Below are 24,686 nucleotides of genomic sequence, written 5' to 3' on the forward strand. Positions count from 1 at the left end.
AAAAAAAATACTTGAGGAATCTTTGGCCTTCAGAGTTTAACGGTCAGTTTTCCGCTTGGTCATTCAAAAATGTCAGGATTCCGTTGCCTTTTGCCCTAGAAGTTGTTGTCTTTTACAGTTCTTTTCCCAGAAGTGATGTTGCTTTTAAAAAAAGGGGGAAGTGATTGATGAAAGTTAAAAGGCTGTTGATGGGAAAACTAATTAACCTTATATAGTTCAGTTCTTGTTAGTAGGAGAAAATGTTAAGACTCTGAAGAGCAATAAATCAGATTAATTATCCTGCTGGATGCAGGCATTTGAGGCCAAGAACCAAATCATCTTGATGTGGGAATTGTATGAGTAACTTGGTTGAAAGTTGGCTTCATAAGTTATGAAGCTGGGTGCTTTGTATATTTGCAAGATGGATTAAATGTGATAGCTGGGATCCAAACAGTTGCATTAGGTGTGCCCAAGAGCTTTGACATGCGCAGTAGGATTTTGCATTGTTTTTTCACAGTAACCTGCAATCCCATTTTGCAAATGCCTTCAAAACTTGCCTTGGTTCTTAAAGCAGTTTGTTCAGTGGCAAAGAGGACCAAAATAAAAAAATAATAATAATGGCCAAATTCAAGCCTTGAACCCTATTAGGCACTCAGAATAGTTCTCTTGCTTTCAGACAGTATTAGGCAGCGGAGCAATAGGTGCCGCTGGTCGTTTTAGTCAGTTCCATGTTCCGATTTAGGTTCTTTCCTCTTCAAGCCTCACAAAGCTTGAAAACATTAACTTATCAAATGTGCAACACGTGTTACATGGATGCAAAAAGGAGGAGAAGGTTTCACTGTTCCATAAATGTGCAAACTTGGAAGATTCATGTTTGAGGATAATTGCCACGAAAAAATGAGCAGCAGAAAAACACACACCTCTGATTCACTGCTCACTAATGCTTGAATTAGACCTTTTGGGATGTACAGTGGTCCCTTGGTTCTCAAACGCCTTGGTACTCAAACAACTTGGAACCCAAACACTGCAAACCTGGAAGTAAGTGTTCCAGTTTGCGAACTGTTTTCAGAAGCCGAACATGCTCCGTTTTGAGTCTTACGCTTCCGTTTTGAGTGTTATGCTGAGGTCTGTCTGTCTTTGCTATTTATTTTGCGTTGTTGTTGTTTTTTTGCGGCTCTTTTGTTGTTGTTTTTGTGACTGTGTGGAACCCAGTTCAGCTACTGATTGATTGATTGATTGTGTGACTGCAGTCCATTGTTTATTGCTTTCATTTTATGGATTAATTGTCTCGTCAGATAATAATATTCATATTAAATTGCTGTTTTAGGGGTTTTTTTTAAAGTCTGGATCAGATTAATCCATGTTGCATTACTTTATATGGGAAAGTGCACCTTGGCTTTGGAACGCTTTGATTTTGGAACGGACTTCCGGAACGGATTACGTTTGAGAACCAAGGTACCACTATATAGCTGCAGCAGAAAACAGCAGCTTTATGTCTCTTTTGTTCTGTCTTACTCTAATAATAAAAGGGACGCGGGTGGCACTGTGGGTTAAACACAGAACCTAGGACTTGCCGATCAGAAGGTCAGCGGTTCGAATCCCCGCGACGGGGTGAACTCCCGTTGCTCGGTCCCTGCTCCTGCCAACCTAGCAGTTCAAAAGCATGTCAAAGTGCAAGTAGATAAATAGGTACCGCTCTGGCGGGAAGGTAAACGGCGTTTCCGTGCGCTGCTCTGGTTCGCCAGAAGCGGCTTAGTCATGCTGGCCACATGACCCGGAAGCTGTACGCCAGCTCCCTTGGCCAATAAAGCGAGATGAGTGCCGCAACCCCAGAGTCGGCCACAACTGGACCTAATGGTCAGGGGTCCCTTAACCTTTAATAATATGTCTTGACTAGTTTCCTGTTCTTATAAGTGATGAGCAGTGACACCTTGCAGCATGGAGATGTCTCTCTCTCTCTCACACACACACAGAGAGAGAGAGAGAGAGAGAGAGAGAGAGAGGCTGTTTTGCTGTGGTGTTTGGTTCTGACTTAAATTGCAGCATGCAACTGTGATAATGATTTCTTCATAATACCTTCTGTAAGTGCTACACGGGCTGTTGGTAAAATGCATTTTTTCACTTGCAGAATTATCTTTTTTATTTTCTTAAGGACCCTCCTGTTTCTTTGGGAGCACTCAGTTCACTAAAGTTCTTAGTGAGGTTTTGGATCAGGCCCAATCCTGCAAATGGAAGAGAGTACCCATCTCTGATCCAGGTAGTGTAGAGAGCAAGTACTTGGCCTGGTTTTCACCATGATAATAAACCCATGCCCAGTGTGTACCACTTCTGACTTCAAGCCCTGCTTGGAGTCCCTTTAATAATTTAATTTTAAAAAAATGTTTATTTTTACCTCGCCCATCTGACTGGGTTGCCCCAGCCACTCCCAATTTCTCAATCTTAAAATCAGCTCTAAGCATTACTACAGGAAATCTGCCTTAGAAAATTAAAAACCTGATGCAAACTCGTGCCTTTCAGTGTGAATTTCTCCTGACAAACACATTATTTGTTGTTTTTCTTGATAGAGTCATTTTTAGAATGCCGTTTTCCTAATATAATGCATTTTCTTGTGATTTTTCACATTTCACCAATATATGCAATCTTATGTACACTCATGCAAGGATACCCGACATGGTGGCTGTCGTGGACTACAACTCCTATCACCCCCAGCCAGCTTGACCACTGATTGGGGATGATGGGATTTGTAGTCCCATACATCTGGAGGGCGCGATGCCGGATACCACTGCCCAAGTATATGCCTTTTCGTACATATTACGCGACTGGAGAACTGCATTGCAAAATTCAGAGCAGTGCATATTTATAAAGATGTGACTGTGCTTCAGTTCACAATTATTATTTTTTTGGAAAGTGCAAATCTGCTAGGTTTGTCTTTAAATGTGAACTTACTATCCCCAGTCCCTACATGCTAGTTTCTCTGCAAAACCTTTTCTACTTTTCCTGAAAATGCATCTCTGTGGAACTGAATGGGCCTAAGTTATGCTCTGGTGGGGCTTAAATGTATGAGATTCCTGATCATTCTTCAGCTGGGAAGTGATTGTTCCATATAGTTAGTAAACCTTCTTCAATTGGTCAGTGGCCACACCTCACAATTGAATTGCTTGAGGCAGCAGTTGGTGGAAAAATTTGGGGTTCACTGAAGGACACCACGAGCTCCCAGGGGGTTTATGCAGGAAAAACCTTTTGGAGGCAGGAACCTCTCGGAACTGGAAACAACCTGTATTCCTGTAGTATCCATTAATTGAAGCTCGACTGCACATACCTGTATTTTTTAAAAAATCTGGAGACGAGCCAGAACAGCCAGTCTTTCAAGGCCACAGATAAAATCACCTTGATTAAAATGTGTGCAAGACAAGTTCTTGCAGACCTAACTCTGTAGACGGCTATGCCCACATTCCTACTTTGGGTTATGCAGAGGGCAGCGTTTTAAAGTACGTCAGACACAAATTGCTAGGTAAACAGAAATGCTTTGCCCAACGGTTCAAGAGTAGCTTTCATATTGCTAGGACTGGGTTCGGAAATAAAGCTGAAATAAACAGGAAACTGTGCCAGGGACTGCGCTCGCCTGGAGGGCTTGTGTGTGTCTTAACTCTGGCCTGCTTGTTTATTGAACTTAAGATGAAGAAATCTACCTTTACCTCTATTAGGCTGAAGCCTAAAATGCACCAGTTGTGTTTTTGTGGAGTCCTCTTTAAAAATGAGTGAACAGGATGACAATATCAGGGGTTGGTGTGGAAGCAAAAGAAGTTATATGCCCATAAAGGAAGCAAATGTGTTGGACATCTTGGTTTCGTGAGGGTTATGCTTCGTCACTCAGTTATATTTTGGGCATGAAGTTCTTCTGCCTTTACTTCTTACGTCTTGTCTTCAATAATTGCTGCCAACACAAGTATAATTTTAATGGATTTCTAGCAGGTGTTCAGGGTTGTGTGTTGTAATACAGCAGCCTCTTCAAAAGATCATTACGAGGGAGGAAGTCTGTGTTGATGTGGTAGTGGAACATTAAGTTTTCAAATATAGATGCAGAGCTCAGAAAATGAGAAGTAATATTGATTGCAAAAGCTAAGGCTGGCCTACTTTCCTCCTAAACAGAAGCAGAAATGTTTTCAGCATAGACATTCTGGAATGTGGTTTTGTGGAGAATAACGGCTGATAGAGAATCTGTGCTAGAGATGTGTAGTTCATTTGTTAATGATGAAGGATAAACTTGCTATTTATCAGGATGAGGCTACATGGGGACGGGACCTTTGCACATGGTGCCACAAACATTCACACTTCAAGAAAGATCTGGAGGTTGGGGGTGATATCCTTATGTAATTGTATATACTTGTACTGTAATGCGTTTGTGGGTGTTTCTGTGTTTCACATGATTCCAGATATTTATTGAAGCTTAACTGAATAAATACAGGCATGGCAATTCCTATCTCTGACCTAGATTCCTGCTGTGGAGATATTTCACTTCCCAGTATATGTTGCTCACCTGTTCTGACATATCTTGAAAAGAGCCTGCTTGCCTGGAGGTTCAGTCTGATGCGCCTGGGAGAGGTGCATGCAAGTTAATATTATTCTTATTATCCACAGTATATCCACCCCACTAAAACTACACTGCACCCCATAAAACTACCTCTGGAGCAATTCCCTGCACGTGGTTATTAAGCATGTCAGGAGGAAGGCTAGGCTAAATCCCTTTTCCCTGACACTGAATTAGTATGCGCAGGAATTTTATTTTTTTAAAAAGTACAGTGGTGCCTCGTGTTAGGGGAAGAAATAGAGGCAGTGAGAGATTTTACTTTCTTGGGCTCCATGATCACTGCAGATGGTGACAGCAGTCACGAAATTAAAAGACGCCTGCTCCTTGGGAGAAGGGCGATGGCAAACCTAGACAGCATATTAAAAAGCAGAGACATCACCTTGCCAGCAAAGGTCCGTATAGTTAAAGCCATGGTTTTCCCAGTAGTGATGTATGGAAGTGAGAGCTGGACCATAAAGAAGGCTGACTGCCGAAGAATTGATGCTTTTGAATTATGGTGCTGGAGGAGACTCTTGAGAGTCCCATGGACTGCAAGAAGATCAAACCTCTCCATTCTGAAGGAAATCAGCCCTGAGTGCTCACTGGAAGGACACATTGTGAAGCTGAGGCTCCAATACTTTGGCTACCTCATGAGAAGAGAAGACTCCCTGGAAAAGACCCTGATGTTGGGAAAGATGGAGGGCACAAGGAGAAGGGGACGACAGAGGACGAGATGGTTGGACGGTGTTCTCGAAGCTACAAACATGAGTTTGACCAAACTGCGGGAGGCAGTGAAAGACAGGAGTGCCTGGCGTGCTCTGGTCCAGGGGGTCACGAAGAGTCGGACACGACTAAACGACTAAACAACAACACCTCGCGTTAAGTACTTAATTCGTTCCGGAGGTCCGTTCTTAACCTGAAACTGTTCTTAACCTGAAGCACCACTTTAGCTAATGGGGCCTCCTGATGCCACCGTGCCGCCAGAGCACGATTTCTGTTCTTAACCTGAAGCACTATTTCTGGGTTAGCAGAGTCTGTAACCTGAAGTGTATGTAACCCAAAGCATATGTAACCTGAGGTACCACTGTACTCAGCCGCTGTCAGATGTGGTCCATCCTGGAGTGGTTTAGTACTTCATCGAGAGTTAGGGCTTTATGTTGCTGAAGTAAACTTGAAAATACTTGCCACAGGTGCAATAAATAAATAAAAAGCTAGGATTTGATTTGGTGCAAGAAATACCGTATATGCGAGGATGGTTATTATGGCAGTATCTGACAGCAAGATTTAGTTGGTTGCAATGATCTCATTCCTTCAGGTTGGCATAGTATTGTTCATCAACGTTGCAGTTGGAGTTACAACGATGCCATATTGATAGTCATTTCCATCTGGATTCCATCCTTTGATAGGAAGAATGAAGGGTGGAAATCCATCAAAGCTGCAACAAGTCCCAGACTGACTATGAGTTATATTATCTGCTTCACTTGTAATGTTGGCAGGCAAGTTAGAATAAAATTGCAGGAGAGTTTTGTAATATTGCCCCCTTTCCACCTTCTCCTTCCTTTTAATGTTTGTTTATATTTCTCTCCTTTTTTCTTCCATGTTTATGTATATCATTCCTTTCATATATATATTTTGGATGAGCACTTTAGGTCCTCTTTCACTGCTCTTTTTTATTTGGTTTTAAGGGGTATTTTGTTGTTGTTGTTTCTGGTTCTGTTACGTAAATTGCTTCGAAACACTTTGGCGTGCAAAGGGATTGACAGAATAAAGTTGTTGAGTGTTTTGTACACAGATCAGGACAAACCCCAGTGCTCATGTAATGGGGCAGGAAGGTTCAACACAAGATGCTGTAAGCAAGACAATAGTGATTTACTCTAGCTAAAGCTGATGAGAGGTTAAGGAGAGCCAATGGAGAATAATTGTTTGCTGCCACCCCAACCCCTATAAATAGGAATGGATGTGATTGGAAATTTGGCATAAATTGATGGAACTTGCACTCTCTGCACTGAACATACAAGGTCAAGAATGTATGTGCTCTGGGTCATGAATGTATGTTCAGAACGCTTCCGCCATGTTTGAGTGTTGCTTCTCTGTTCACAATTTGCAGTTGGTCTGCATGTGTCTGTTGTAATTCCTGCTTCTTGGTTTGCGTCCCTCCAGCAACTGCCCCTCTCTTTTGAGATCAGCTTGGCCAAGGAGACTGCTGGGAAGCCAGTGGAAAGTGTTACGGAAAAGGAGCAATGCGGCCGCGAGCTGCTGCTAGCTTAGAAGCAAAACATAATGGGAATGTTGGAACTGTTCCGTGGGAAACAAAGGGACAGTCTTTTCACAGTGCAAAGCACCGGAATTAGCTCACAGTGTAATATGAGCTGTACAGGAAGTACAGGAGGAGTTTGTCTCTCTGCTGTTGGAGTTTGAAGAGAGCAGACGTGTTTCTCTGTAACGCTGCAAAGACAGAAAGAAAGGCATGTAAATACGTTTCTGTCTATCTCTTTCCCCTGCCCCTGGGGGGGCAGGAAAGAGTGGTGTGTTCTTCTCACGCATGAGGAGGATCACCGATCGCGACCTTGCCTGGATCTTGCCAGGAATGCAGACAGGGAGGTCAACTGGTGATTTAAGCCGGGTGCCTGGAGAGTGGCCAGTTTCTCCTGAAGGCAGGCTTGAATCCCGACAGAAAGATTCCCCTCATGTCTACATCATCCAAGTGAGTCAAGTTTGCCCTAGCAAAAGGAAGAGCCTTTATCTATGGATCTTTCTTACTCTTTTTTCCCCGGTCTCCTAAGCAAAGCTGATGTCGTACCAAAAATCCATTTGGTCCAAACCTGATGTATCAATACCATTGGTTTTTTGCTTCTCTCTCTCTCCAGCCTGCTATCTCCTACAGGTTGTGCTCTCAATAAATAGAGGCTGCTAAAGAAGCTCTGTGCCCCAATAGCTTTGAATTCAAAATCTTATAAATTGCACCTGTCCCTTCATAGAGCAAAGTAATACATCCCTTGGCAACTGCAGTCTTGAGCAATCAATAAACCTGCTCCTTTAGATACAAAGCTTGTTTATGCTTGCTCACAGAAATAAGAATATGTTTTATCTACTTTATGTGCATCTTTATGATCAATATAATAACACTTAAAGAGTAGATGGCAGACTTTCCACTTTGATCTTGGAAGCAGAGTCATGGTTGGATAATGCTTTTAAGCTGAAGTTTGAGTTAATGTTTATAAAATCATGTAATCTGAAGTGAGGGCTCTTTGCATCAGTTAGCACCATTCTCCAGTGTTTACTTGAGTGTAAACAAAAATAAAGTAATAACACTTGGGTTTATGTATTTAAGAGATGCTCACATGTGAACAATTCAAGGGGAATTTTAAACATCTGTGTGCATGATACAATATATTACCCATAGTTTACAACCCATCCATGTTTATACCTGCAAAATACTTAAACTTTAGTCTGCTTATGTGAATCAGACTCCTTTAGTTTAGTTTTAATTATATAGTTTTAAGAATGCAACTAAAAGAGCCTGTAGAGGGTTAAATGCTTGACAGCATATGTGCTTCCTGTGTTTTAAATATCAGGAAACACTCTGCTTTTGAATCTGTAATGACTGTTCCTTGAAAAACCATGCAACTGTTGCTGTGAACAGAGTGTCTAAGGAAATGCCGTGAAATAGCTGCCAATTCTGTAGCAAAAGAGACTTTTTTTTTCTTGCAGGGGAAGAAAGTCTTTCTAAATACAGTCCTCTTTCTGTTTCTGGAGTTCTGTAGAACTTTGAGAATGCCTTCACTGTTCTGCTAAAATGCTAATAACAAGGTACTACTTTGTTACATATGGAATAGGAGAAGCTTCTAGCTTACTAAATCTTAAAGCACTTACCTAAAAAATTCATAAAGAAAACATTCATGCAGCTAGTGTGTTATGTGTATAGCATTTCATTTTTCGGGGGAAATTTACTAACAGAATAGCTTCAGCTTTTTATATGTGAGATGTGTGGCAGAACTAATAATATTCACAGGCTTCTTGACTTGAAGTATTGTATTACTATGTATTTCCCATTTTCTGTATCCAAAATGGATATGGTGGTCAACATAAGCTTGCATCCAGTGGTGGTTTTGTGCTGCTGTAAAGCATATCCCATCAAATGAAAATTGGCTGCCCTACCTTGTTCATTCCCACCACCAACTACCATGGTCGCTTGAATTCTCCAAAAATTGTATGTATTCAAACTCCAAATGGAGAATTTTTATACTACGGGAGCATGCCATATTTTCCTTTGATAGGTCAATGCTCAAAGTAAATACCGTATTTTTCGCCCTATAAGACGCACTTTTCCCCCTCCAAAAATGAAGGGGAAATGTGGGTGCGTCTTATGGGGCGAATGCAGGCTTTCGCTGAAGCCTGGAGAGCGAGAGCGGTAGGTGCGCACCGACCCCTCTCGCTCTCCAGGCTTCGCGGACCTCTCCTCAAGCAGCGGGAACGTTCCCGCTGCTTGGGGAGAGTTGCCGGCATCCCGAAGCCTGCGCACGCTGATCTCAGCGCGTCCAGGCTTCGCGGACCTCTCCCCAAGCAGCGGGAACGTTCCCGCTGCTTGGGGAGAGTTGCCGGCATCCCGAAGCCTGCGCGCGCTGATCTCAGCGCGTCCAGGCTTCGCGGATCTCTCCGCAAGCAGCGGGAACGTTCCCGCTGCTTGGGGAGAGTTGCCGGCATCCCGAAGCCTGCGCGCGCTGATCTCAGCGCATCCAGGCTTCGCGGATCTCTCCGCAAGCAGCGGGAACGTTCCCGCTGCTTGGGGAGAGTTGCCGGCATCCCGAAGCCTGCGCGCGCTGATCTCAGCGCGTCCAGGCTTCGCGGATCTCTCCGCAAGCAGCGGGAACGTTCCCGCTGCTTGGGGAGAGTTGCCGGCATCCCGAAGCCTGCGCGCGCTGATCTCAGCGCGTCCAGGCTTCACGGATCTCTCCGCAAGCAGCGGGAACGTTCCCGCTGCTTGGGGAGAGTTGCCGGCATCCCGAAGCCTGTGCGCGCTGATCTCAGCACGTCCAGGCTTCGCGGATCTCTCCTCAAGCAGTGGGAGCCACCACTGGGCTCCCACGGCTCGCAGAGAGCTGCCTGTTTGGGGGCTGGGGTCGGGGGAAGCTCGGGCTGCCCCAGCCCCGTGCCTGGGGGGGAAATAATTTTTTCCCCTTTATTTCCCCCCCAAAAAACTAGGTGCGTCTTATGGGACGGTGCATCCTATAGGGCGAAAAATACGGTAAATGAACTATTGGGTTGTGTTTTTTCTAAACCTGTGAGATCAAGCTGATGTTGAAGTTCAAGTAGAAAGTCACCTTTATAATGAGCAAATTTCTTATCCATACTCAAGTCTTTGAAATTTGAAATTGTTGCACAAATTTTACTTTGCTTTTTATGCTTAATAGTCATGATGGAGAATGTGGTTTCTGAGGATTCTAGGGCTTGAACACTTGTGATTAGAAGTGTTGGTAGAATTGGTTAAACTGTTCTTTTCCAACCAGTTAGCCATTTTTCTGCCTCTTGTAGCAATTGTAATGTGCTCTGCTAGGTGCTGTATGGTTTTTAATTATATTTTATTACTTCTTTCATTTCTTTTACTGTAGTTTATTGTATTTCAGTTTGCATTCCATCGAATTCAAATTGCAAATCAATAAAATGTAATATAAGAAATAAAAGAAGCAGTCAAATACAATTGTAATCAATGTAAACTACCAGAATGAAGTTTGTGGAGTTCTAGTGGTCCATGGACCACAGTTAGGAAATTTGTGCTCTTAACCCTCTTCTCTAAGCTTGCAGTACTGGCAAATACTTCTCTAGTAGATGTCATTGTCCCCGGATTTTTCAGTGTGTCCTGTTCATGAATGCACGGAGCAACTGATAACTATAGAGGCATATCTGAATTCCGTTTAAAATCCATGCAAAAACAAGGAGAGCATACAGTCCCTAAACCTCTTGCTCTCCAGTCCAGAAAAGGTGGTCAGATCATTTTGTAGAAAGATTGTTTGAATCTTCCATAAGATCTTACTTCTGTCTAAGGACTGAGTTATCCCTTTTTCTGGACACCCATCCAAGGCAAGTGTGGGGACAGTCCCCAGATTTACAAATCAGCCCCCTGACAAAATCCATCTATTTAGTAGGAAGTTGGAAAGTGTCCCCGGATTCATTGAAAAAAATCTGGTAACCTTAGTGTAAGGCAAACCTCCATTCCAGAGACTGCACCCTTCTCCTAAAGGAAGCACCTCTCTTTTTGTTAAAAAGTTCTCCGTTTTCTTTCTGTTTTCATTTTGTTAATGATGATTCTCTTTCTCCTTTTCTAAAGGTTCCAGATGTCATCAGCAGCATAAGACAGGTTTGCAAAGCAGCCCTGAAAGAGGACGCCAAGCCTAACAAAGACAGCGAAGATGCCTTCTACAACTCTCAAAAATTTGAGGTTCTGTACTGTGGCAAAGTGATGGTGGCACACAAAAAGGCGCCTTCCAGCCTCATTGACGACTGCATCGAAAAGTTCAACCTGCATGAGCGTCAGCGCCTGAAACTCTTGAGCGAGCAGAGGAATGCGGAATCTATCACGGATCTTATGGAGTGCGATGGAGAACTTCCCTCTTCTCCCTTAGACAGTCCATTTGAGGAGGTGGACGGCCTAAACGGTGGTAGCCCCGGGATGTTCATAGTTGGAAGCCAGCCCAACCTGGCCAGCTTGGCCAGCTCCCGCGTCTCTTTCCCCGAGCGCATTTTGGAGGATTCAGGGTTTGATGAGCAGCAGGAGTTCCGATCCCGGTGCAGCAGCGTTACGGGTGTCATGCAAAGGAAGGTTCATGACAATAATTTGAAAACACAATCCCGGAGACGTCACGCAAGTGCCCCAAGCCACGTCCAGCCTTCTGACTCCGAAAAGAACAGGACAATGCTGTTTCAGGTATGATCTGTGTGTGATCCAGAATATTCGCGGCCGGGAGTGTGGAGTGAATGGGAATGGATTGAGGTAGACAAATTTACATACTACTGTATCTTTACTTCATATCTTTAAGCTGGAGTCCTTTTCTACAAACATGCTTGGAATCTGATCACTAACAAACAACAACAATTTATTATTTATACCCACTCTGGGCGGCTTCCAACAGAACACTAAAACACAATAACCTATTAAACCTTAAAAGCTTCCCTAAACAGGGCTGCCTTCAGATGTCTTCTAAAAGTCTGGTACTTATTTTTCTCTTTGACATCTGGTGGGAGGGCGTTCCACAGGGCGGGTGCCACTACCAAGAAGGCCCTCTGCCTGGTTCCCTGTAACTTGGTTCTCAGCGAGGGAACCGCCAGAAGGCCCTCAGTGCTGGACCTCAGCGTCCGGGCAGAACGATGGGGGTGGAGACGTTCCTTCAGATATACTGGACCGAGGCCATTTAGGGCTTTAAAGGTCAGCACCAACACTTTGAATTGTGCTCGGAAACATACTGGGACCCAGTGTAGGTCTTACAAGACTGGTGTTATATGGTCTCGGCAGCCGCTTCCAGTCACCAGTCTAGCTGCTGCATTCTGGATTAGTTGTAGTTTCTGGGTCACCTTCAAAGGTAGTCCCACATAGAGCGCATTGCAGTAGTCCAAGCGAGAGATAACTAAAGCATGCACCACTCTGGCGAGACAGTCCGCAGGCAGGTAGGGTCTCAGTCTGCATACCTGATGGAGTTGGTAAACAGCTGCCCTGGACACAGAATTGACCTGCGCCTCCATAGACAGGTGTGAGTCCAGAATGACTCCCAGTCTGCGCACCTGGTCCTTCAGGGGCACAGTTACCCCATTCAGGACCAGGGAGTCCTCCACACCCGCCCGCATCCTGTCCCCCAAAATCAGTACTTCTGTGTTGTCAGGATTCAACCTCAATCTGTTAGCCGCCATCCATCCTCCAACCGCCTCCAGGCACTCACACAGGACCTTCAACGCCTTCACTGGTTCTGATTTGAAAGAGAGGTAGAGCTGGGTATCATCTGCATATTGATGGACACCCAGCCCAAACCCCCTGATGATCTCTCCCAGTGGCCGCATGTAGATGTTGAAAAGCATGGGGGAGAGGACAGAACAACACAAGTTAGCAGGGGAAGATCCTTACACAGATCACTTATTAGTCCAAACAGACTCCCAGTCAACGCATCAGAGTTGGAGAGGTACTGTTGGTCGCAAAGCACCAGCGATAGCTGCTCTATACTTCTTGCGAGCTGCAGCATGAACTTGCTCTCAGACAATAAGCTCTCTTATCAAAATTGTGTTTGCACCTAAAGCTTCATCAGTAAAACAAAATAAATCTTAACATCCGTGTTTAGTGGTACATCCATGGTTTTCAGTCATAAGGCAAACAGAATAAGAGGCTGAAATTGTGCAATAGGTTGAAAGACAAGGTTCCCGACTTCTGATTAGTGGTCAGTGTTCTTAAGCATTTAAATTTCTAAATTCTTAAAAGTGTTGCCTCTTTGGGCCTGAAACTGACTACGAGAATTTGTCTGTCAAATGACTTACAGTTGAACTAAACCAGTAGTTGGACACTCAAACCATGGTTTGGCTACTAAAACAATAAAATATAAGCTGTGTTAAGAGTTCTTCTGCTTTCATTTCATGTTATTTGTTTCCCTGTGCACTTGTCTCCATTCTGCAGCAGAACAGTGAATATTACAATGGTTTCTCAAGTCAGACATCATGCCAAACTACGGTTTGCTAACCTACTTCAGAACGTATTTTTCTCAGTCGATTTGCTGGCCAGTAATCAACCATAGTTTATAGCTTGGACATTGCACCAAGCTATACTTAAGCTACTGCAATTGTGCATTTGAACAGAGCTGAAAGGGAATGCAAGATAATATACCATAGCAATCAAATACCTATTTTGTTTATTTTTATATATAGAGAGAGAGGTATTTGATTGCTATGGTACATTATCTTGCATTCCCTTTCAGCTCTGTTCAAATGCACAATTGCAGTAGCTTAAGTATAGCTTGGTGCAATGTCCAAGCTATAAACTATGGTTGATTACTGGCCAGCAAATATATATATAGCAGGAGGCAAGATAAGGCTGTCATCCCAGTTCTAAGCATTGCTACACTGCATTGGGGAGAGTTCAGTCACCCAGTAGCTTCCCCAAGTGCTCATTGTTGAACGCAGAGTTAGCTATGCATAGATTTAATTTCCTAATAATACAACATTATCTTTTACAATTAGTGGGGATCTGTGGTGATGCCACACCTCTGTATACCTTTCCTGAAGAGGCCTTAAAGGCTGTGCCATCACTCCTAAGTTTAGCAGGCAGGGTAAAACTCTTCTTTTTCCACAGGACTATTAAATTTTCTGCTAACCAGGTAGATTACCCTTTAGGTTTTGATGCAGTTGTTGCCAGTATCTGATGCAGGAACTTTGCAGAAGCTAAACAGGTCTGGATCTGTTTAGTGTATGCATGGGAGATTATCAGGGAACTCGAATGACACATGATGGGACTTAAGGAGGTACCTATAAAACAAACACGGCTTTGTTTACAGTATAGCCCTGTTCATATTTACTCAGAAACAAATTTCCAGTGTGACGTCCTCCCCAGTTTATGTTTCGGGCTGTAGCGTATAATTGTTCTTTTAATGAAACAATATTTTTACATATATATATCTGCACGTGTACAAACACAGAGATATTAAACAGCCCTGGCAACTATTTTTGGCAGGCAGATCTGTTAAGAGGATTTAAAATTAAAAATTACACTTAACGTTGCAGACTGTAGTCCACAAAAACTCGTGCCATCAGTTCACAATCTTCAGTTGCTGCAAGGCTCCTTGTTTTTATTACGAAACAGTGCAGTGCCTTACAGAAGTGAGCCCGGTTGAGTTAAATGGAACTTTCCCCTAACAAGTGTGTATAGGACTATGGCCAACATGAATGCTATTCCAGAATTTGCAGGCATAATAATAATAATAATAATAATAATAATAATATTTATACCCCGCCCATCTGGCTGGGCTTCCCCAGCCACTCTGGGCGGCTTCCAAAAGAATATTAAAATACTATAATACATCAAACATTAAAAGCTTCCCTAAAAAGGGCTGCCTTCAGATGTCTTCTAAAAGTCTGGTAGTTGTTGTTCTCTTTGACATCTGGTGGGAGGGCGTTCCACAGGGCGGGCGCCACTACCGAGAAGGCCCTCTGCCTGGTTAAAGGCAATAGTTTATATCAGGGGTTGGCAAAGTTTTTGTGGCTTGGGCCAGTTCACGGTCCCGCAGTGGGCCAGTGTGTGTGTGTGTGCGCACACACACTTGCACAAACGCTATTTCTGGCGCTCCTTCCAGCGCAGAGGAGGCGTACGCAGCTTTCCATTGGCTACAGGAGCTTCCTGCAGCCAATGGGAAGCCAGCCAGCGTTGCAGAAGGCGGTCCCTGCTCTGTTCCGCGCCAGTTTAGCACGGGAGCCGACCAAGCGGTCAGCAGGGGTCCATGGGCTGGTTAAACGACCCCCCATGGGCTGCTTGTGGCCCATGGGCCTTAGGAAGCCGACCCCTGTTTTACATGCTTACTATGAATACCCCATTGATTCTCACTCGTTAGATTGTCGGGAACTTGGGCTTTTATACCTGAAACTCAATTTTACTACAGCTAACGAGGAGACCCAGGACAGGGTTGGGCATTCGCATGCATGAGAGAGAGAGAGAGAGCGGAGACTGTAGTAATCCACGCTGATCCATGCTGCTCAAAGCCATTTCAGCCCTTCCTTTACTGCTTCTGTTCCTCCCCTAGATATTTTTTCATCTTTCCTTACAAATTACTTGCTCCTTCATTTTACTCTCAGGCCTCACCCTTTTGTTACCTTATTACTAAGGATTCATCTACAGTGGTCACTTAAAACGTTAAAAATGCATTATAAACCTGTGACATCAGAGGGCGCTATAGAGCAGTGATCCACTGCCAATGGAAAATTGCACTGAGAGTTATATTACTTTTTTAAAGCATTTTTACAGGTCAGTGTAGATCTAGCCTAGGTCTGGGGCTAGCATTGCTAAAGGCTGCTGGAAATCAGAGAGTTGTCTGTAACATATGCTGTATACTTTTTCTCCTGGCCCAGTATGCAGGTTATAAATGGTAAAAAAAAAGTAATAATATGTTCAGCAAATGGAGCGAGAGGAGAAAACTTCACAAAATGAAATATAAATTTTGATAGGAATATGCGATGGTTGGTAGGTTTTAACCTGTGAGGCCGGGATTGTAGTTTGGAGTACTGAGGAAGCGGGACTTCCGGTTCGGCGCCAGCGCTAATGGCTGCTCTCTCTCCGAGCTCCGGAGAGAGGACGGCTCTGCGAGTTCGGGTCTGACCCGCTTCGGCAAGCGGGGGACCCCTAAAATCACAGGAACGGATCCTGTGAACAAGGAGATTCGGTGGGCACCCGAAGCGCCCCCTCTTTACCGCAGAAAGAGCCTTTTTAAAGGCTCCGGAACGACAACGGGGGAGCGCGGTGCTGAGAATCGCTACCCAGCCCGCAGAGTGAAGCCGCGTCGCCATTAGTGGAGAGCGCCGATTCCCTTCCTGAAAAATCTGGACAAAAAAGACCCGTGAGTAAGACTGAACCTCTATTCGAATTAAAACTACCTGAAATTAGGCTAAAAACGGGAAAGGCAAAAATTAAGGAAGTCTGCCTTCCCCCGACTGCATGATAATCAAAGCAACGAAAGTTACTAAGCTGCATTCGTAAGGGAAAATCGTTTTTAAATGCTTGAATCCGACATTTGGACTTTGACTATCCCCTCCAGCTTGCAGGGCAGAGGGGAGGAAAAAGTGACTTTACAAGCTGCATGACTAATTTAAAGGAAAAGGAAACTTTCTGCAGCCTCCAACCTGGTACGAACTGCTCATAAAATAAAAGGAACACTGAACTGACTTCAGATTCCTGTGAAAGCAACAAAGTGGAAGCTTTACTGTTTATTTGTTACAAAGTTTTGGGACTTTGTGGATACATTATATCAGGGAAGGCTGGGACTCTATTTACTAGGAAAGTGTTGCATTATACTTATAGAAGCCTCCTGATAAATTTGCTTTTTAACACTCTTTATTTCGGTTTGCGGACATTCTGATTTGCTCCCTCTAGAGGGTAAACTAAAAGTTGCTACGCTTTGGGACAGTGGAATTTTCTTAGGAGAAGGCTCTTGTGGGAAACGACCTTGGGATATGAGTGGCCCAGCAGACGAGATAAGCACGAGAGCCAAGACAAGGCAATATCAACAACAGCTGCAGCAACACAAGAAAAGAGGCTCGATCTCAGGAATAACTTCTACAGTGACAACAGGACAAGAAAGAGGTACAGCAGTCTCCATGGATGCAGTATCGCAAGCCCTTCTTAAGATAAATCAATCCCTGGAGAATTTAACAAAGCAAACGGCAGAGAACACTAAGAAATTGACAGAGAACTCACAGAAATTGACAGATTTGACAGCAAGACTTGATTTGAATACAGAATCTATAAATAAGCTTACGCAAGAGAACTCTGCCACACGTCAAATTGCGGAGGAAGCCAGAACTATTGCTGGAGAGACTCAGGAAAAATTAGAACCGATTGCCAGGAAGGTCTATGACCACGATGCAACTCTGGCACTGTGGGAACTACAAAGAAAAGAAAGGAATCTGAAATTACGATCAATTCCAGAGGACGAAGGAGACAACCTCACGGACTTTTTAACGAACGAGTTTGCTGATGCTTGGGAAGACTTAGAGGAAGACGAAATCAAAATCACAACGGCATTCAGACTGGGCAGAAGACAGAATAGAAAGGTACCGAGAGACTGCTTGATCACCTTGAGATCGAAGGAGGAAAGAGACAAAATATTAAGACTGCATTTTGAAAAGGCCTTACAAATTGGGAATTCACCGATACAGATCTTTAAAGATATCCCTAAACATATTTTGGACTTGAGAGCTTCTTATAAGGACCTGGTTTACCTGCTCAAGAAGAACAACATTCGTTTTAGGTGGGAATTTCCACAGGGACTGTCCTTTGACTATAGGGGGAAGAAGGTGAAAATAAAGACGACACAGGATAAAGACAGCTTCCTGCATAAAAATCAAGAAGATCTACAGAAAGGAACTGTAGACCCAATTGCTGAGCAAAGGAGTGTATTAGATATCTTGAACCTCTCATTTGGACAGAACCTTCCACCACCAACAGAGGAGGAACAACAATTGGGAGCAGTTGGAGGAATACCAGAAAAATAACAAGATGGCCCTGCAATTCCTTAGCTGGAATTGTAATGGGATGAACATGCCTTTGAAGAGACGACAAGTATTCCATATTTTGTACAGAGAACAACTGGACGTGATTTGTTTACAGGAAACTCATATAACCAGAGCCCACAGGAGACTGCTTATGAATAAAAAATTGGGACAAGAATTTATCTCGTCAGACAAAGTGAAAAAAAGAGGAGTTGTGATTTATGTAAAAGAGAAGTGGGCCCCAAAAATGATTTTTAAAGATGAAGAAGGAAGATATTTAGCGGTGGAGATTCAAGCACAAGGAGAAAAATTTTTGATAATTGGGATTTATGCACCAAATGAAGGTAAAGCAGAATTCTTCAAAAAACTTCATGAAACCCTGATGGACTATTTGGAATATAACATGATAATTATGGGAGATATGAATGGTGTAGTTTCTACAAACATGGACAAGACACAAAGACTGATACTCACTAAAGAAGGGAGACTCCCGAAGACTTTTTTTGAAATGACTGAAAATATGGACTTAATAGACATTTGGAGAACAAGGAACCCTCTTGAAAGAGAGGGAACCTTTTTCTCCCAAGCAAAGATGACCTGGACCAGAATCGACCAAATCTGGATTACTAGTGGAATGGCTCCGAAGATTAAGAAGGTAGAAATCTGCCCAAAAACCTGCTCCGACCATAACGCCGTGAAGATGGAAATGAAACTTACAACAACTGGTCAGTTTAGATGGAGAATGAATGACACCCTGTTTCGAGATAGAGAGTTCCACTTGAAGGCCCAAAAAACTTTAAAGGACTATTTTGAAATCAATCTAAGGGGCAATGTGGAAAGAAGAGTGATCTGGGACGCAAGTAAAGCTGTGATGCGAGGGTTTTTGATTCAACAAAACTCAATAAAGAAGAGAAAGCAGAAGGAGAAAAGAGAAAAATTTTTGGAAAAGATAAAAGAAGGAGAGAAAAAATTAAGGTCAAAACCAAAGTCCCAGGAGATTTTGAGGGAGATTAAATTGTATCAAACACAATATATGGAATTGATGAACCAAGAGATAGAGTGGAAAATAAAGCAAATGAGACAAAAGACATTTGAGTCGGCAGATAAATGTGGCAAACTTTTGGCATGGCAACTCAAAAAAAGACAGAAATTAAATACAGTTTCTAGTTTGGAAGTGGATGGAAGGACCATATCTAAACCAAATGAGATAAGAAACTGTTTTGTGAGTTATTTCAAAAAACTTTATTCCCAAGGATTACAAAATGAAGAAGACATAGATAAATTCCTTAATAAACATGGATTACAAAAAATCTCTCCTCAAAGTAAGGTGGATCTAAACCAGAGAATAACAGAACAAGAGATAGAGGGTGCCATTCAGGACATGCAATTGGGCAAATCTCCAGGGCCAGATGGACTGACTTCCAGATATTACAAATCGTTAAAGGAATGGTTGATACAACCGCTAAAGGATGTCTGTAATGAGATCTTAGAGGGGAAAAAGGCACCTGAATCGTGGAAAGAAGCATATATTTCACTCATACCAAAGACAGAGACTGAAAAGACTCAATTGAAGAACTACCGCCCAATCTCGTTATTCAATGTGGATTACAAAATTTTTGCAGACATTTTAGCAAAAAGATTCAAAAGAGTATTGATGGAAAGGATTCATAGAGACCAAGCAGGCTTTCTCCCAAAGAGACACCTCTCAGACAATGTTAGGAATATAATAGACATTCTGGAAAAGTTAGAGGTGAATATAAATACTAAAGCAGTTTTGATATTTGTGGATGCGGAGAAAGCCTTTGACAACATTTCTTGGAGTTTTATGAAAAAGAACCTTCATGGGATGGGGGTAGGACAAGGTTTTGAGAATGGTATAGGTGCAATATATTCCGAACAAAAAGCTAAGTTGATTGTAAACAATGTAATAACTGAGGAACTTAAGATAGAAAAAGGAACACGACAGGGGTGCCCAATTTCCCCATTGCTTTTTATTTCGGTCCTGGAGGTGTTGCTGAATATGATTAGAGAGGACCAGCAAGTTAAAGGTGTACAGGTCGGAGCAAAACATTACAAGTTAAGGGCTTTCGCAGATGACTTAGTTCTGACTTTACAAGAGCCATACACTAGCACGAAAAAGGTGTTGGAGATAATTCAACAATTTGGCCAGGTAGCTGGATTTAAATTGAATAAACAAAAAACTAAAGTCTTAGGGAAAAACCTGACAGATATGGAGAAGAATAAGTTTCAAGAAGAGACGGGTTTGATGGTGGTTAAGAAGGTGAAATACCTAGGGGTTAATTTAACATCTAAAAATTTGAATTTATATAAGGACAATTATGAAAAATGTTGGTTAGAAATTAAAAAAGACTTAGAAATATGGTCAAATTTGAGATTATCAATGTTAGGCCGAATTGCAGTAATTAAGATGAATGTATTGCCTAGAATGTTATTTTTGTTTCAAACTTTGCAGATTATTGACAAGATGGACTGTTTCAAGAGGTGGCAGAAAGATATTGCGAAATTTGTCTGGCAGGGCAAAAAGCCCAGAATAAAATATAAAATACTAACAGATGCAAGAGAAAGAGGGGGATTTGCCCTGCCGGACTTAAAATTGTACTATGAGGCAGCAGCATTCTGCTGGCTGAAAGAGTGGATGCTCCTCGAGAATACAGATATCTTGGACTTAGAAGGTTTCAATAACGCATTCGGTTGGCATGCATATTTATGGTATGACAAAATCAAAGTGCATAGTGCCTTTAAAAATCACATTGTAAGGAAAGCGTTGTTCAATGTTTGGATGAGATATAAAGACCTGTTGGAAAACAAAACCCCTAGATGGTTGTCACCCTTAGAGGCGAAGGCCCATAAGAAAGTTAATATGGAGGTCGGATGGCCAAAGTATTGTGAGATTTTAGAACAGGATGGAGAGAAACTGAAATTAAAGAGCCATGAAAAACTAAAACCCAAAGTACAAGATTGGCTCCACTATTATCAAATAATGGAGGTTTTTAAACAAGACAGGAAAATTGGCTTCCAGGTGGAAAAATCAAAACTTGAGACAGAACTGCTAGAACCCAATATTAAGAATTTGTCAAGAATGTATAACTTGCTGTTGAAATGGAACACACAAGATGAAATAGTTAAATCAGCTATGATTAAGTGGGCACAGGACATTGGTCATAATATTATGTCTGCTGACTGGGAAAGGTTGTGGAACACCGGAATTAAATTTACGGCATGTAGTGCCTTAAAGGAAAATGTGATGAAAATGGTATACAGGTGGTACATGACCCCAGTTAAGCTAGCAAAAATTTACCATTTGCCTGACAATAAATGCTGGAAATGTAAGGAAACTGAAGGTACTTTTTATCATCTTTGGTGGACATGCCCGAAGATTAAGGTCTTCTGGGAGATGATATATAATGAAATGAAAAAGGTATTTAAATATACCTTTCTTAAGAAACCAGAGGCCTTTCTCTTGGGCATTGTCGGCCAATTGGTGCAAAAAAAGGATAGAACATTCTTTATGTACGCAACAACAGCAGCAAGAATATTGATCGCAAAGTATTGGAAGACACAAGATCTACCCACCGTGGAAGAATGGCAGATGAAAGTGATTGACTATATGACATTGGCGGAAATGACGAGCAGAATTCGAGACCAGGGAAAGGAGACTGCGGAAGAAGATTGGAAGAAATTTAAGATTTATCTTAAGGACTAATATAAACTTGATGAAGCTTAGAATGTCGAGATTCTATAGAGAGAAAGGGCTGCAGTAATATAAGATTAGAATAAGAAAGGACTATGATGAATTAGAGTTGGAAAAAATATTTATAAGTTGCTATAAAATTTGGACATGAGGATGTAGAAAGGGGAGGTATGGGGAAGTCCGAGGAAAGAAGTTTATGAAATGACATTATGAAATTATACTTGTTTGTTTGTTTGTTTTCGTTTTTGTGTTTGTCTGTTATAAAAACTTTTGTAAAACTAATAAAAAATATTATAAAAAAAAAAATGGAGTACTGAGGAAGCAGTGGCTCTAAATAATGGAGCAGTGTCTCTAAATTACGTTTTTGTTTGGTTGAGCACCACCTTAAAAGCATACCAAAGCTAATTATATACTGAAAAAGATACTGTACGCGTACATGTTCAGCTGATAACACAGCCAGCAATTTGATGTACAGTACTGCTGATAAAATTCCTTGTCCTGTTCACACTTACTTTCTGCTTTTGGTGTTTGTTAAATCTGTAAACATGTGAGATTAGCTTCTGGATGACTGGTTAAGATGATCTTCAAGATCCCTTAAATTGAAAATATTTGCAGGCAAGGTTATTAAGATTTAGAGCAAATTCATCAGTGTCTATTCTTAAACTGCATGCTGATGCTCTTCCTGGTTCCTCTTGACTATTTTTCTGTATCTCGCAATTCCCATTATTCATCTTCTGTCACCTAGTTTTATTCTGAATATTTCCAGTTGCCTTGACTTTTTGGAACATTTGAGAGGCTTCTTGTTACTGAGACTTCAAGCCTGTGTCTTCTGTGGGAGCTTGCATGACTGACTACTCATCCCATAGAAAAAATGGAATCCTGAATTAAACAAAAGCAAATATATTATGTGCCTGTTCCTCTTTCTCTATTCCGATTGTTTTCAGGTGGCTTAGCAGAACTGTCACCCTGTCCTTCATTATGACTGTTGGCATAACATCAGTTTTTGATACGCTTCCCTTTGATAAACAGGCACGAGTAAAAATTTCTGGCGCCTCAAGTCTCAAGGATACCTCTTTGTCCATGATGTTCTGATTGCCTTAACATGTTGTTGTTGTTTTCTCTCTTTTCAAGGTTGGTCGATTTGAAATTAACCTCATCAGTCCAGATACTAAATCGGTTGTATTTGAGAAGAACTTTAAAGATATCTCCTCATGTTCTCAGGTGGGTATCCAAGCTAGGTTAATAGTGTTTGGATAAAACAAGCTGGGCATCTTCAGAATAAAAACAGGTTTGGAAAATTAAGTGTAAGCAGAAGGACTGAGGTGGGAGGAACTATTTGTTAACATCTGCTTAGTTGTTCCTGCTTCTTACTGTAGAATTAAGGGAATGCCAGAGAATTATCCTGCAGTATCAACAACAGAGACATCTGTTAAGTTTCATGGTGTTTGCTGCTGATTTCTCATTTCCACTCCTCCTTGTGGTAGTCACTTTTTCTTAGGTTATCATTTAGAACAACAATTTGAAATTAAAAATAAAATAAAATTGAATGATCAGTGGGTACTTTTAACATGCTTTGCCTACTTATTGAAAGAGAAGTTTCAGTTCATTCTCTTTATTAAGGTAATTGCAGGTGAAAATCTTAACTGTTCTTCACATCTAAAATTAAAAGTATCAAAGAGACAAATGATGAAATAGTGTGCTGGGGTATTTCTTGATCATTCCCCTGCCCCCCCCCATGGGGTCTCGTTGTGACAGCTAATCCTGTTAAATGTGCAAATCAGATGGACCTGACCATTGAATGTGCTTTGCGATAGAGATAGTGAGATACATGCTTCTGTGGGCTTTGTGTGTGGAAGGCAGTTTCTGCTTGCAATTCTCAGTTGCTCGATTGCAGCCACTATTTTCCAACAAGACTTGCAGGCAAATACCGTCATCACGTCATCATATTTTGAGGCGGTTGCTGCGTTCTTAGTTTCCTCATCACCGGTTTTAGAGACTAAAATAGCAACGCCACTGTTTTCTAGTGACTGACACTTTTGCAGGAAGGTTGCATGCATTGAATTTGTACAAGCAGATCACAAATATCAAAACATATCAGTATGGTGTTGCGTGTCAGAAGCAGCTGTGAAAGTTTCCCTGTACTGAGTACAATAAAACAAACTCACCTGTTGTTCTTGGGATGTTGAAAAACCTTCCCAGGGAAGAACTAAGAGGAGAGAACCTAAGTGACAGGCACACCAGTTTTAAGTTTTAGGGTTTCCCCCCTTACACACAGTTGTCTCACTTACTGTGTTGTGGTAAGAAGCAGCCCTGTGGTTACTTTCACTCCCTTAGTGCTGGTGAAGGAAAGAGAATCGTCTGCTTGCTTTTGATTCAGTACGAAATTCTGCTCCATTTCTGTTGTTGTCTGAAGTCCTTGCACTTCTCTTAGAATCATAGAATCATAGAGTTGGAAGAGACCACAAGGGCCATCGAGTCCAACCCCCTGCCAAGCAGGAAACACCATCAGAGCACTCCTGACATATGGTTGTCAAGCCTCTGCTTAAAGACCTCCAAAGAAGGAGACTCCACCACACTCCTTGGCAGCAAATTCCACTGTCGAACAGCTCTTACTGTCAGGAAGTTCTTCCTAATGTTTAGGTGGAATCTTCTTTCTTGTAGTTTGGATCCATTGCTTCTTCAAGGACTTTATGATATAACCGAGGGGGATCCACGAGATGATGTTGGACTACAACTCCCATCTGTTCTGGTCAGCATGACCGGTGATAATGTATGGGGAGAGCTATAGACCAGCAGCACGTGGAGGGTTGTAAACTGCTGGCAAAACCCCATAACCCCCACTGAGTTCAGTAGGACTTAACTCACAGATAGGCATGCATAGGATTGCAGAATGAATACCTTCCTCCTTTAAACTGTTTAGTGTGGTCAGTGCTGTTCTTGGCTTCTTAAAATCACTTTATTTTTCATGTTTTCCATTTTACTGCAAAACTACTTGAAACATAATCATCATTATTTTATTATTTATACCCCACCATCTGGCTGGGTTTCTGGGTGGCTTACAGCATATATAAAACATAGTAAAACATCGAACATTAAAAACTTCCTGAAACAGAGCTGCCTTCAGATGTCTTCTAAAAGTTATGTAGTTCTTTATCTCCTTGACATCTGATGGGAGGGTGTTCCACAGGGTGGGCACCACTACCA

The 24,686-nt window shown here is 42.2% G+C and overlaps 1 protein-coding gene across 2 annotated transcripts in view; it reads left to right on the plus strand.

Moving 5' to 3' along the window:
* The window catches only part of TBC1D4 (TBC1 domain family member 4), a 106,338-nt gene that overhangs the window by 31,062 nt on the left and 50,590 nt on the right, over nt 1-24,686 (plus strand). For both annotated transcript variants that reach the window (XM_082221374.1, XM_082221375.1), the window contains exons 2-3: nt 10,872-11,468; nt 22,614-22,703. In XM_082221374.1, coding sequence (XP_082077500.1) covers nt 10,872-11,468; nt 22,614-22,703 — 687 coding nt within the window. The remainder of the gene's footprint in view (nt 1-10,871; nt 11,469-22,613; nt 22,704-24,686) is intronic.

The sequence above is a fragment of the Podarcis vaucheri genome, assembly GCF_965113315.1.
Source record: "Podarcis vaucheri genome assembly, chromosome: 4".
Classification (NCBI taxonomy): domain Eukaryota; kingdom Metazoa; phylum Chordata; class Lepidosauria; order Squamata; family Lacertidae; genus Podarcis; species Podarcis vaucheri.